The 14,083-nt window shown below is 40.6% G+C and overlaps 1 protein-coding gene across 1 annotated transcript in view; it reads right to left on the bottom strand.

The window, feature by feature from the left end:
* The window catches only part of LOC122400497 (Down syndrome cell adhesion molecule-like protein Dscam2), a 64,886-nt gene extending 51,066 nt beyond the window's left edge, over positions 1-13,820 (bottom strand). The window contains exons 1-2 of the mRNA XM_043402009.1: positions 13,526-13,820; positions 6,075-6,239 (exon numbers count right to left, since the gene is read on the bottom strand). Coding sequence (XP_043257944.1) covers positions 6,075-6,239; positions 13,526-13,805 — 445 coding nt within the window. The 5' untranslated portion in view covers positions 13,806-13,820. The remainder of the gene's footprint in view (positions 1-6,074; positions 6,240-13,525) is intronic.
* Positions 13,821-14,083: the final 263 nt, after the last annotated feature.

Below are 14,083 nucleotides of genomic sequence, written 5' to 3'. Positions count from 1 at the left end.
GGAATTAACTGCAATCCGATCCTGATAGATGTGCATGGATGGATGTAACAGATAAACGGATGTATTGTTTCGATTTGTATCGATCGTATTATGATTCCGGTCAGAAAATGGAGTTTCCCGTCTGGCGAGCTTAGAAGGTCGAAGGAAACGGACGAGACAAGAGGAACGGGTAAAATTTAATCCCGCGCGGACGTCTGGTACGCCGAGCACGTCGTCGTTACGATTGAAATCGCATTGGGTGGCTCGTATTAAATTTGTTACGTTTTTTACTCGCGCGACTTTCGCGTCGCCCGTTAAATTCACGGGCGGGGTACTCTCTCGGCTCGTGACTCGATAAATAGCGCCAGGAACGCGCGGGCGTGGATTATGGTTCTCTCGACGGTGATTTAATCATCGGGGACGGTCGAATTAGGTCTCAGGCGAATACAGATTGTGGAAATTGGAGAGATTGACAGAGTTCGTGGAGGGGTTGACGAACGGAGGCTCTCGGGACTCGTCCGTATACTCGGTGGTGCGAATAATTGTAGGTTCGAGGAGTCTCTTGTAATGTTTCTACAGAGCAAATATTACACGGTATTATACACGTATGCAAGTTATACGTAACAGTTTGCTTGTACGCGCGACGGTTACAGCTATGGGAAACATAATCTCAAGCAGAATCTGTGTAATCGTTAATTTCAATAACTCCACGAAGTTTACCGATGCTTTAAATATTTGTATGAATATTGTCCCACTAGACTCGATACTATCAGCAGTCCCAATAACACAAATAGGCCTAATAGTAATCCCGATAGTCACAGTACGTTCAGTAATTTTGATAATTCAAATAGTTCTGTTAGTCTTCGTAGCTACGTTGCTATCAATAACATTAATAATTTCGATAGTTCCGACAGTATTAATATATTCAATATTCCCTAACCCAGACCTGATATCCACAATATGTTCAGAAGTTCCAATAATCGTAATAATCTCTCTAGTTCCAATAATCGCAACAATGCTAACCAAACCCTATAGTCTCGGTAGTTCCATTAGTACCATTAACCCTAATAATCTTAATGCTCTCGAATAGCCTTAATAAGCCAAATATTCCAAGTATTTGCGACTACGATATTTCCGCGTAGCTTCAACGCAAAAACGCGAATCATTTTGTATAGGCTATAAATCATTTAGTTTCACCCTTTAAACCTGAACTATGATAGCTAAAAAAATATTATTAAAAATCTGCGCTACCGTCGAAAGTGTTTCGTTATTATTTTCAAGGAGTTGTATAACGATTAACCGACGACAACGACAGTGTTTTATATTTTTTGGAAGTTAATCGTAAGGACGATTAATGTAAACGAATGTTTACAAGTGGCACGAAGAGGTACGTCAGGTAAGGTCTCCATGGTAGATGGTGGGGAGATAGTTTTGGGAAGAGCGAAACCAGTCGTGTCTGAGCAAGCGTAATGGTGGCTAATGAACCAACAACGATAGAATTTTCGATATTCATCGCGTCAATTGATCTTCCCATCGTCTTCCAAGAACTATTAGTACAGGTCACTGAGAGTAATCATCATTGAAATATAAAATTTTGTATTTTACTTTATTTACTGTCAATTGATCTAGGCAGCAGCCTATTACAATCTGGTGTTTGTGACATTCTAGCGTGTTATTGTTATACTTACACTATAATAAACTATTAACTTTAGAAATATGTATACGTGAAAATAGAATGGATAAAATAAAAAATTTAAATCTTTGGTTGATTCTCAGTGCCATAACATCTTGAAACATGTGTAATTTTAGGTGTAGGTTATAGGTGTCGGTCGTAAGAAGAGACTACATGTTTTCGATAAACAAAATTATATTTTTATCTGGTCGAGTGCAGGGTACATTTGTCAGTGTCGGTGTTTTAAACGGTGAAATTCTTTTATCTCGAGTATAGTGGATGGTTTCGCGATACACTGTTTGGAAAGTTGGCTTTGAAGCGTGTCGCCCCACCACTGTCTTATCCATAGTTGCTTTCGGTAGCAAAGCAGCTTCGCCGGTAAACTGTCTCCGTTATCGTGGATAGGTAAACGTTAGACGACGTCACGTTATATACATACGCGAGATAGGAACACAATACAAGCACGGTACAGCGTGTAGAGAGAGATAATACCGTGTAAGGAGGCTTCAGCCTCGCGCGGGATTGCATTTACCGAAATAAGTCGAATTTAGAGTCCGATCAACCGCGTTAGTCGGTTTATGGACGCGTGGAAGAGGAAGGATAAGACGATTGGATTGCTAATGCGGGTGTCTAGTCTGGTCCAAATTACTTCTTCGAACAACTAATCCCCTAATCCCCTTGCAGGCACACGGAAGTAATCGCCAAAGTTATGAATTGAGCATTCATAATTGAATTTTGTAATGATGTAACACACGTTAATATCAGTTTGATGCTCGGAGAAATGTAATATACATTATTTACTCGCGTTTTCATCTGTTAGCTTTTCCCGGTGTATCGTATCGTCCTAGTATTAAATTTAGTACGACGACGCTAGATTTGGTTGGTTGTACTTTCCTTTATTGTTTCTTCGATCAACGATCATAGGTTGTTTCTCGCAAAAAATCTGTATTAATGGAAGTTAAGTTAGGATTCGGTTAGAGAGGGTCTCCATTCGCAGCAACCTCCATGTGGTGAGACCTGGGTAATATTATTTAGCGTTTAATTAATAATCGTATCACTCTTAGATGGGTAATGCAATTATTGACTAAAAACTAAATCGTATTAGCAAATTGGCTGCGATCCGCGTTGCATAGGTTATCATAAATATCGAGATTTTTCGCTAGATTAGTTTTCTCATAGTTGGTAGCGCTGCGGTTTTATACCATTCTGAATTCATACCTCTGGGATCGACACCGAAATGGTAAAAAGTTTCTAGAGTATTCGTCGAAAAATTTGTTCACCTAAACCCCTGTCGATTTTTCTAAAAAATTCGTTTTTCATTTTTAGTAAATTTGTTTGATGTTGTACGGAAATATTGTGTAATAGTTTTTTATTGGTATCCATGAGCTCTACTTCGCTGCTAAATTTCATTGAAATATATTCACTATTGTAGGAGTTATGGTTGTTTGAAGATTGGACCATTTTTAAGGGGGTTTTCTCATTTTACGGGGTCAAGGAACAACTTTTTCAACATTATTAGAATTTCTACATATTCTTCACTAAAATATGCATCGTTTACGTTTTGAAACATTGAAATCCTCCAATCCGTTCAGGAGTTATAATGTTGCAAACATGCGCATAAAATTTCAGGGAAACATATCAATGGATGGTCAGACATTACATTTTCAGTAAGGAATTTTGTTCTCGAAAGTGCGTAGGATTTCGGGGTTATGTGTAATGACCAAAAAGGATTGTGATTAGCTCCGCTTGCTAACGATAATTTTTTCAGAACGATGTGCGATTTTTTTTTCGCCGAAAAATTTAGCCGTCTACTCGAATTTTTTTCTTGAAAGTACTTAGGATTTCGCGGGTATGTCTATTCACTAAAAATGATGGTAATTGACCCTCGCAATCGAAAATAATTTTTCCAGAATGATTTGAATCTTTTCAATTTCGTCGAAAAATTTAGGCACCCTACCCCCAGTCAATTTTTCTTAAAAATTCGTTTGTGATTTTTAGTAATTTTTTTTGACGCCTTATAGAAAAGTTGTCTAATACTTTCTTGTAGGTACTCATGTGCTCTATTTCAGAAAAAAGTTTCATTGAAATATATTCACTATTCTAGGAGTTATGGTTGTTTGAACATTGGACCATTTTTATGGGAGATTTCTCACTTTACGGGGTCGAGGAACAACTTTTTGAACATTATTAGAATTTCTACATATTCTTCACTAAAATATGCGTCGTTTGCATTTTGAAACATTGAAATCCTCCAATCCGTTCAGGAGTCATGACGTTGCAAACATACGCATGAAATTCAGAGAACCATTTCTGGCCTCGTATGTCTATTCACCAAAAATGATCGCAATTGACCCCTAGCTAACAGTAATTTTTTCAGAACGATTTGAAATGTTTTTTTTTCGCCGAAAAATTTCTGCACCTTCGCCTCCGAATTTTCGAGTCTCTATGGCAGTCAGATTGGACCACGAAAGTCCGTAATGTGTAAGGTCTATCCGTACACCTCGTCTGTGCTTTGATCTGAAGCGGTAGATAAAGCGTTCAGGTTCATTACTGTACCAAGTGCACGAAACGATACCCAACAAATTTCGCGATAGCGAGCGATAACGGTTCGCCGATATCTTCGTGTCGCGCGTTTTTCCGGCGTATTTTTTCGCAGCGTCGGATAAAAACTGCCGGGGCCCGCCTCGTCGTAGAACCCAAGCGACAATGGTCCGTTGGAAACGAGCCAGCTCTTGTATTTCTCTCTCCTTTGACCCGTTATCGACAATGAATACGTTCGTCTCGTCGGTCGGCTGACAATTATAAAACGTTATCGAATCGAGTACACGGTTACAGAGAGATTAATTACGTTCGTTCCATAGATCGCGCGAAGATCGCCGTCGAACGGCGTTAACAACACGACCTGTCGCGTTCCAATTAAAAGGATTACTAATTAAGCTTACTAATTAATAGCAGCGGGGTACGCGATGTTACACGTTTTAATTACCGAGCGTCATCTTTTTTCGATCCGACGCGACGCCCGCCGTCGTCGAAACAACCCCGGCGTTCTTAAATCTAATTAATTTTCTACGACTATTAATGAGTCGGTCGCGTTACGGGAGGTCGATGTCCCCGGGAATCTCGACCCGCGCGAACCCAGGAGGAGGGGGGGAGGGGGCGGAAGGTGATGCAAGATTATTGTGGATATTAAATTTCAGTGTAGCGGCCGGTTACGGCCCCCGTTGCCCGGATATTAAATTTTAGTCCCCGGTAAGCAACACCCGCGATGGCATAATACACCCCGGTGCCCCTCTGCCTGCGTGAAAATCGCCCGACCGCAGTCCTCTTGCAACCGAAACCCCCTCCCCTCCTCTTGTTCCCCCGCGTTCCACCACCGAGCGCGTATAATTCTTCGCGGCGTGCACCTATCGGCCGTGTCGTTGCATCTGCGCCCCCGGAATGTCCCTTGGGCTTTTATTGCCATCTCCTGCCCGCAAGCCCGCGGAATATTACATTTTGCTAGGTAGATAGGCGAAATTATCGATTATACGATAGCGCGTCCGCTTTTCATATAGAATAATAGCGTTCGAGTGGCCGTACGTGCACACGGCTCCGGCTGTTAGCCCCCACCCTTTTTCCACGTATTTTCGAAACCACCTTTTTCCTCGACTTTTACCCCTCCGCCCCCTCCCCGTGTCGCTTTGCGATTAATCCACGAAATTAATGTCGAGGGAAATATATAGAACGTTCGCGTTATTATAATCTTGGGCCACCCCTCCCTTTGCAGGCGACAGATTTATGAACGGAAAACCGGAGCTGGGAAAAAGTTTCGGTATTTTCTGCGGTGGTCGAATAAATTCTTGCGAGTCGTAATAAAGGATGAAAGGGTATCCCTTTTTCTTGCGAGGGGATCCTTTTCGTTGGAGACTTCCATGATATTCGGCGGAACGTATCTGGAGGAAACGGTGACGGTACGCGTGTTCTTTTATTTTTTAAATTTTTACTCAACTGGAATTATTTTTGGTCCACGCCACGACGTATGACGTCGATTAATTCGCAAAATAATTAAATCGTCCGATATGTAACTCCTATCAAGACTGACTTTTATTAAATGTCAATTAAAATCGATCGAAATAATATACACTCTTCTATAAATAGAAAAATTAAAAAAAGAATTTTCCTCGTACGTCCGCTTTACATAAAATGAATTTAAATATTATCTTTCACGAACACATCGATACGACCAAATGAGCTTATCTGCTTGTAATTTCCGCGAACGTCACACAGAAAATCGATGCGTGTTATCGGATCTCATTATCGAAATTCTGGCCACGCGATGCAGTGCCATTGTAAAACTTAACATCGAGTCCCCGACAACGCGAATATCGCGCGTTAATTGCACCTTACGATCGTCGAGACCATTGACGTTCGAAACGAGTCTTACCTCCTTGTAGAGAGGGGTAGATGTAAAACGAGGGTTCCTGCAGCCAGGAGACCACGCGTACCAAATCTTTCACGAAGCTTGGAACGACGCATCGTAACACCGCCGTGCATCCTCTTGATGCACCCCCGATCACTTCCACGTCGACTTTGTATGCCTGAGCCACCACTGCGAACAAATAAGCGGGAAGTTATTTATATTCGCCCCGGAGCCGGGACGCGAACTTATCTGCGCGAAACTTCTGTCGAAGCGACGAATACGCGCTTCGAACACCGTGACTAGGATTTAAATAAAAATGTCCAGCGAACGTTAGGGTGGTTCTGAGAAATATTACGTATTTCAGTCAGTATGGTATCTGGTCACTTTTCGAGAGTCCATCGAAACGAAGCACGGGTCGATTTTGGCTTATTGGGACACGTCGGTGTGAAAACAATTTATATATTGCGTCGTATTTAAACGAAGTTTCGTGCAAATATTTGACAAAAAGGAAGAATTAAAATTTCATCGAACAGGAAATGCAAGTATTTTCGAATATACAGGGTGGTCCACGTGACTTGTGCAGCTCCATAACTTCCAAAATATGCGTTGTACGAAAAAATTTTGCGTAACACAAAATTGCATGATTTAAAAGAGTACATTATGTAGCGCATTTATTTTTTTTTATACGTAGAGGCGTCTCGGAGATTTGAAAGTCAACTTTGTTTTTTTAAATAGAATGCTATATTTTTTGTATGAAAATGTGGAAGAATATCGAATTCTGAGTAAAAAACGTATTAACCTTTATTAGCCCAAAACCTAATGGCTAACGAGAAATTTCACTTTATTTCTTGACAATTTTCTTCGCGTAATATCAAATTGGAGACTCAACTTTATCACAGATTTCTATAGAACAATGAAAATAATCAAGGAACAAAGTGAAATTGCTGGTTAGCTATTAGGTTTAGGGCTAATAAAGGTAAATACTTTTTACTCGGAATTTGATATACAAAATATAACATTCTATTAAAAAAAAAAAAAACAAAATTGACCGTAAGGGCCTTAGACCATAGTCAGGGCCGTACGAATAACTGTTTTATCCAGTGTCGCCATTTTTAGAGGTATCGTAACAGGTAAAGGTCTTACTCGAGTTTTTGATATCTTAATTTACCTGCTTATAATATATGAAGGTAGAAAATGAGAAAAAGTATCGCAGTTACGGACACAGAAAGGCATACAGCAATACATCCTCAAGCAAGATGTTATGTAGTCAGTAGTTGGTCCCAACTCTCAAGAGTTTAGTTTACGACCTCGCTATATCGTGGCCCGTACTATACATTGCCAGATAACCAAATCAAGTGATGTTGAACTAAATGATGTGTCCTATAATACAAATTGTTGGGCTTCCCAACACATTGAAAAGAGACAAAAAAAAAATTGCCGTCATAGTGGTTTTCCCCCTTGATCTATCCATATACGGGGTGGTCCACTGTAACGCGACGTTAGTTCGAAACGTCTCGCGGTAATCGTTCGAGGAATGACTCCAATGAGCTCGCTAAGGCCCCCCGGCGCATGCAACGGTTACATTAATTCGAACATTAGACCCAGTGTCGCGATACACAGAACCGTCGGCATAATCCCACGCGGAATGACGCCTAGCGCGTGGCGGTAATTGAAACGTGTTACGCGATTCAGTGCGGAGCGTAGATGGATCGCGTCGACTCGCACGGCCAGACACACACACATACACACATACACGCAGAGGATCTCACACGTATAGACGGCCTTACGCGCGGGGTGTCACGTCGTTACTCGTCGTCGACAACCGGGTGAATCTCGACGTCGGCGTCTGGGAAGCGGCGAGGCGTGAAGCGACGCAAGCGTAACGAACGCCTCGTCCTCGACGTCTGTCGCTCGTTTTTCTCCTCTCGTTTTTTGTTTCTACCGTCGCCCGACCGCTCGAGAGGCACCGTGCTCTTCCGGAGATTTTATTTACGCGGAAATTCCAAGGGCGACGGCCAGCTGCCAGCGACGCTGCAATCTGACACACCGACGTCGCGACGCCCAAGACCGTCGTCGTGCTCCATCCAGCTGAATTTCTTGCCGTTTGTTTCGTACCCCGTCCCTCTTCACGTTCAACGTCCCTCGTCTCGTTCGACGTTTGCAGTGACGATATTTGGTAAATTTTTCAAATAATTCGAATTCCTTGAATTTCCTCCCCGAAGGGAAACCACAGCGTGGGACAAATTAGAACGGAATTTTATTTTTTATTGCTTCGTGGTAATTTGTGACAAATCCTCATGTTTTCTGGGAGATTGCAATTTTCAGAATGTTATCTATTCTCGAATTTTTTGGTATATTTTTTTTGTTTGAAACGCGCCCAAAAGAACAACTCTACGCCATTGAACCACCTTCGAATCTCCTTTTTTACGAATCCATGTAATTGACCGAAGCAATTGTAACTTACTTCTCTCATTATTTCTGATTCTATTACAAGAAATAGAAATAGAGAAGGGACGAAAGAATAGCAAAATAATGAACTAAAGAAAGAATTGTACTATAAATCTTTGACAAGATTCGTTCCTTTCACACTTTCTTGCGGAGACAATTTCCAAGCTAATGAATACACGCTTGGAATTCCACTTGATCGAAACAATTGTAACTTACCTTTCTCATTATTATTCATTTATCAACGAGTATGAAACCCTTTAGTACAAAATATGTAATTTCTAAGAAACGTGGATTATCGTAGATATTATCGCTTGTATAATTTTAACAAAATCAATTTACAATACGCTGCAAGGATAATTTTAATCTAGCGATTGTTCACTTTTATCGGTAATAACCTATAGTTGTAGATACCAAGGTTCGTATAAAATTTGAATTTAAACGTAGCAACAATAAAATTGCAAACGTCTAAACTCACTAAAATGTTGTATAAATATCTTCTTTATCACATAAGCTTCTTCTTTCATTGCGGTGTCCCGATGTTTCGATTGGTACAAAGTCTCTGATAAGTCTCCAATAAGTAGAATAAGACACAGAATTCCTGAAAGAGGCCAAGTGCCTACGCTTTACGTCAAATTTCTGCTAGTTTAACCAGAAACCGCATAATCGTATCACGCGTAACGTAAGCACGAACACTTTGCTCGCTCGTTTCCCTGAATATAATAATCCCTCGCAAACTGCAACAGATTTGTCCCTCGCGAGCTGCGCCGAAGTTATCCCCACCGCTTCTTGGAACTCCCGGAACGATCCAAAGCGTTATCCGCGTGTCGTGATCAACGTTAGAACAGATTACTAACGGATCAACGAGTAACCGTGTCCCGTTTGCTCCCACTGTTTCCTTTTCCCTTTCGTCGTATCGCACCCCTGTCCCCAATGTAAACAACAGCCAGCGGACCGTAATAATCAGAGCGATAAGTTTCGTTTCAACCACCTACGTGGCCTGCGTTGCACTCATTAGACGCAATTCAACGAATAACTATCGCGCTAAATTATCGTTGCTGGTCCCTTCCCGTAACCGACGATGCTAATTACCATTACGTTTAATCGTAGATTGAAATTTTCGAAACACGATGGATTTCGATAAAAGTTATTGACCCTTTGACTGCTAAAGGCGTATATATATGCTTTCACAAGTCTATCAATATATAAAAACGTAAATTCACGCCCTCTGCATTTTTTTCACTATAACGCCTTTTACTGTTTTACCAATTGATTCGACATGGAATTGGATACAAATTGGATATTTTAATTTATTTGCATTTATTATTTTTTTAAACGGTAAGAATGGTCTCTTAAATCTCCGGGTACTTTTTTGGTCACCAGTCGCAGCGACAGGCATGCGACCATCGCGCCATCTATGTTGATGGATTCTTTCTAGGACGCGCCGCAGTCAAAAGGTTAAGCCTGGAGTGACAAATAGGTGAAATTAGCGCCACAACGTCGTCCATTGCGATATTATACGTTGTCAACTTTGATATTTAAAGTAACACATTCAAAGCGAAAGGTGAAATCTGATTTTGAGAAGTTGTGAAAACGTAGCTAAGAGGTCCGTGACTCAAGAAACGATATATTTTGATATTAGGTAAAAAGTAACGTCGAATATTTTAATTACTCGGTAGGGGAACGAAAAGAATTTTAAAATTTGATTTTGAGAAGTTGTGAACCCGATACGACGATCCCTGGCAAAATTAAACTGTTCTAAGTTTTCAAAATCATTGCACAAGTTCTAAATTTGACGTACATCTGCCTCTATATTCAGTTTAAACGATAAAAGTCAGCTTCTGTGTTATTCGATCTGTTTCATCGTTTCGTTTGTATTTCCCCCGCAAATTTCGTGGAACGTATCGCCAATTTCGAAAAGTAAAGGGCGAAATTTTGAGTATGAAAAAGCAAGATCGACGATGCGAAACGAATTCTCCGGTTTCTCGACGAAACGTTTTTCCGATCGATGCGCCCGAAAAATGCATTTCCTTCTGAAAACGTTGAACGCGAACGGAGTTACGGGATGAAATGGGGCGAAACAGGATCTCGGGGCGGGCTTTCCTCCTTGAATTTCCCGCGGCTCGCGACGAATGTTGCGGGTACTTCCGTTCTGGTCAGCCGGGCCCCGGGATAGAAATTTCTTTCCCGTTAAACCGAAAGCAGGAAGTAAAGTTTTAATTAACGGCCACGCGTCCGGGCCAGAACTTTATAGCCGCGAGGCAGTAGTTGGCAATCCTGAAAGCGTCGACTCGACCCCGCAGCTGCCACGGATTTGCATTCAGATTGCATTTTTTCCTATTTCTTTTCCTTCCCCCCCTTTTTTTTTTAAACAGGTAATTACACCGAGGTCCGCGCGACGCTCGCCGCGTTTCGCCCGCAACTGGCGTGAATCGGAACATCCTTGGCCAGGACTTCATCCTTTCTTCACCCATTGGAACGCGTCTGACGCATTCCTTGATGGTCTTTTAATTATTTTTGTAATTATCTTTTTATTTCGAACGCTCGAACCGCGACCGTGTTCGTTCAGGTCGCTCTGTTTGCTCCATAATTCTCAAATGTGATCGAAACTGAAGTGGGCACGATTGGCAGAGCAAGATGGAAAAATTGTTAATCGATGGAATGTATAAAATTAAATCACCGATCGCTAAGGTAGTTTAAATAAATACTTAAATTAGTTCTCGTAGGTAGAAGTATGGACAAAAGTATTTGTGGAGAAAGTAAAAAAGGATATAAAGTAGATTTATTTAGTTTGACGTTATAGTGTGGATATTATGTTAAAATTCGTGTTATAATCGAGAAGTACGATTCTTTCCGTCGATACGAACAGCAAACGTGGAATGGGATTTATTTATACGCGAATTCGTTATCAACAATTGACGTTTTAATATACTTCGGCAAATGCGTCTAGCTATTATTCATTATTTCTACTTGCGCCCGGCGCTGGTAAGCATTAATGACTGGTATTATCTGCTTTTCGTCGATACTGCTGTGGTTTTGTAGTTAGTACCGGTTAAAGCGGATAGTATCACATCGCCGTCAATGTTTATTACCACTAACAAAAGTAGAATTAGTAATTAACGAGTAGATAAGTTTTCCATAAATAGTTAAATACATCGGGCTAAATTCTCTGCGGATTGGAATAATAATAAACGCGAGTCAAGTTGCGCACAATGGCACGTTCCTCCAACGGGTATTAAAAATAAAGTTTCTGAAACGTTAAGGCTCGACTCGGTGACTCTCGGAACAGTCAAAATTAAATATTTTCATGAATAAATTTAGAGAATTTCGTGCGAAATAAACTGCACTATTATTAATATTGCAGACCGTACAAAACCTATGAATTTTTTGCCTTCTCTAAATTGATGCAAAATCGTCTAGAAAATGGGGTGGTATTACGAGAGAGAATTACTTTTCTGGGAAACGAGCCCTTCAACTGTGCTAAAGGATTTATAGAAAAGTTTTAATAAAATATGGCAACGCAATCTTAGTTTATGCAGTTTTACGATAATCTCATATATACGAATGTGAAGAATAAAATTCTTTGTCGTCGAGAAAATCGACTTTGAATATTCACAGAGCACACATCCGATTGAATTTGCCTGACGCGTCTGACCATTATCACTGTTTTTACTTAGACCCATGGCCAAGCAGTATTCTAAAACCGATTTTCCAGACAACAAAGCCTCCAATGAAACAATGTTATTCTTCAATTTCCATTTGTTTTTTCACGTAGAATCACCGTATTCTTATAATTGACGAGACAAACATTGAATCCATAGCTCAACCTTAATAAAATTCCAAAATAATTTTATCTATACGTCGTAAACCATTAAAAAATTAATACGATTAATAATTGGACCGTTTATTTTGAAAGTGGTGTAAATCCATTTTCTCTTGTTTCGAGAAAATTAAAGGTTAACATATCTGTTAATTAAAAACTTTAGTCGAATTATATGAAGTCTGGCAATGTTTCTACTGTTTTATCAATATGTAATTTGGTTATATAAATTTGTTTTATGCGTATTTTACTAAACTGATGTATACTTACGGGCTGCAAATGGACTTGCACCACTTTCAAAATTAGACAATTGTAAAAATCGTTTAATTTCAATTTTGAAAAATCAAATATCACTTAAAATATATTTCATATTAATCCAATTTTGTTTACAAATAATGACACGACATAAAGTAGAAGTAGTATTTTTAATTTTAGACGCTAGTTGCATTGTTAAAATTACAAGATATTGATGGCATTTGCTTATGCTCTGCATGTGGCAGTGTTTCGAAATATGCATGATGCACCGGAGGTATATAAGGTAATAACTGCTAGATGTCTATGTAACTATGTGTCTAAGCACTAACTATGTAACGTCGAAAAATTAGTAGTTCAGGAGATATTTCAATTTAGATAATTCTAAAACACCATTACTGTTGTACTAAGACATTAGCGTTTATTTACAGGAATGGTTCAACGGTAGGTGCGGTAGTAATGATGCCTTAAGAATTTAAATAATTTAAATTGAAATATCTCCTGAACTACTAATTTTTCGACGTTACATAGTTAGTACTTTTTTATAACGATTGTCCAGCTGAATCGATTGATGTATTAAAAAATACCTCATTCCATTTAAAAAAACAAAGTTGATCTTTATATGACCTTTACGCGTCCACTCACGAAAAAACTAATAACACTGGCTGTACTGCAAATTCACTTTTCTGAAAACGGTATGCTTCCACTAAATGCCCTGAACATTCCGTATGAATTCTCGATACTCCTATGTGACTTTACAATCTTATTTCAAAACCTTAAGCCTAACGTGTGCAATTCTGTTTGTCAACGATGTACATTGGAGGCGTTCGAATACTTTCATGAGCTACCGTATATTATTTTCTATTCCCCCAGAGTAATATACGATTCATCATGCATAAGGTGTTTATTTCAGCGGAATTTCGCGACGATCGTCGATAGTAAAGTGCTGTTTTCTTACCTGCTCTGACCTGTACGTCGCGACTGAGGACCCTGCCCACGGAATTGCTCGCCAAGCATCTGTAGGCCGCGCTGTGCACATCCTGCCGGAACGCGGCCGCCGGAAACGGCAAGAGGACCAACGTGCCGTTTCTGAGCACCCTCCGCACGCCCGGTACGTCGTTCACCGGATGTCCATCCGCGGTCGACCAATCGATGTTGGGCGGCGGGCTTCCTGTCGCGGTGCAGTCCAGCCAGGCGCCGCTCGAATTTGAAAATTCCATCCTCGACGGCGGTTCCATGACGAAACTCGGACCGCGTAAATGCGCGTCGAAACCGTGACCGCTCGCGGACGTCACTGCTGCGGCTGCACCTGCGAACAAAACGTTGTAAAATTCGCATAAATCCATCGGGAGGATCGCAGGAGAGAGAAAAAAAAAAAGAAAGAAAGAATTCATTCACGCGCGGCGAATCGTCGTTCAGCGGACTGCGAGAGTTTAATTGCGACGCGAATCCGCGCGTTCCCCGATTTTCACCCCCCCCGGCGTTTCTCGTCGACGGTAACTTTTATCGTGCGCCT

Source organism: Colletes gigas, unplaced genomic scaffold (genome assembly GCF_013123115.1).
Source record: "Colletes gigas isolate AHSC1104 unplaced genomic scaffold, ASM1312311v1 Colletes_gigas_Sc00018, whole genome shotgun sequence".
NCBI lineage: Eukaryota > Metazoa > Arthropoda > Insecta > Hymenoptera > Colletidae > Colletes > Colletes gigas.
The sequence above is the reverse complement of the archived record's forward strand: the minus strand, read 5'-3'. Positions and strand labels throughout refer to the sequence as shown.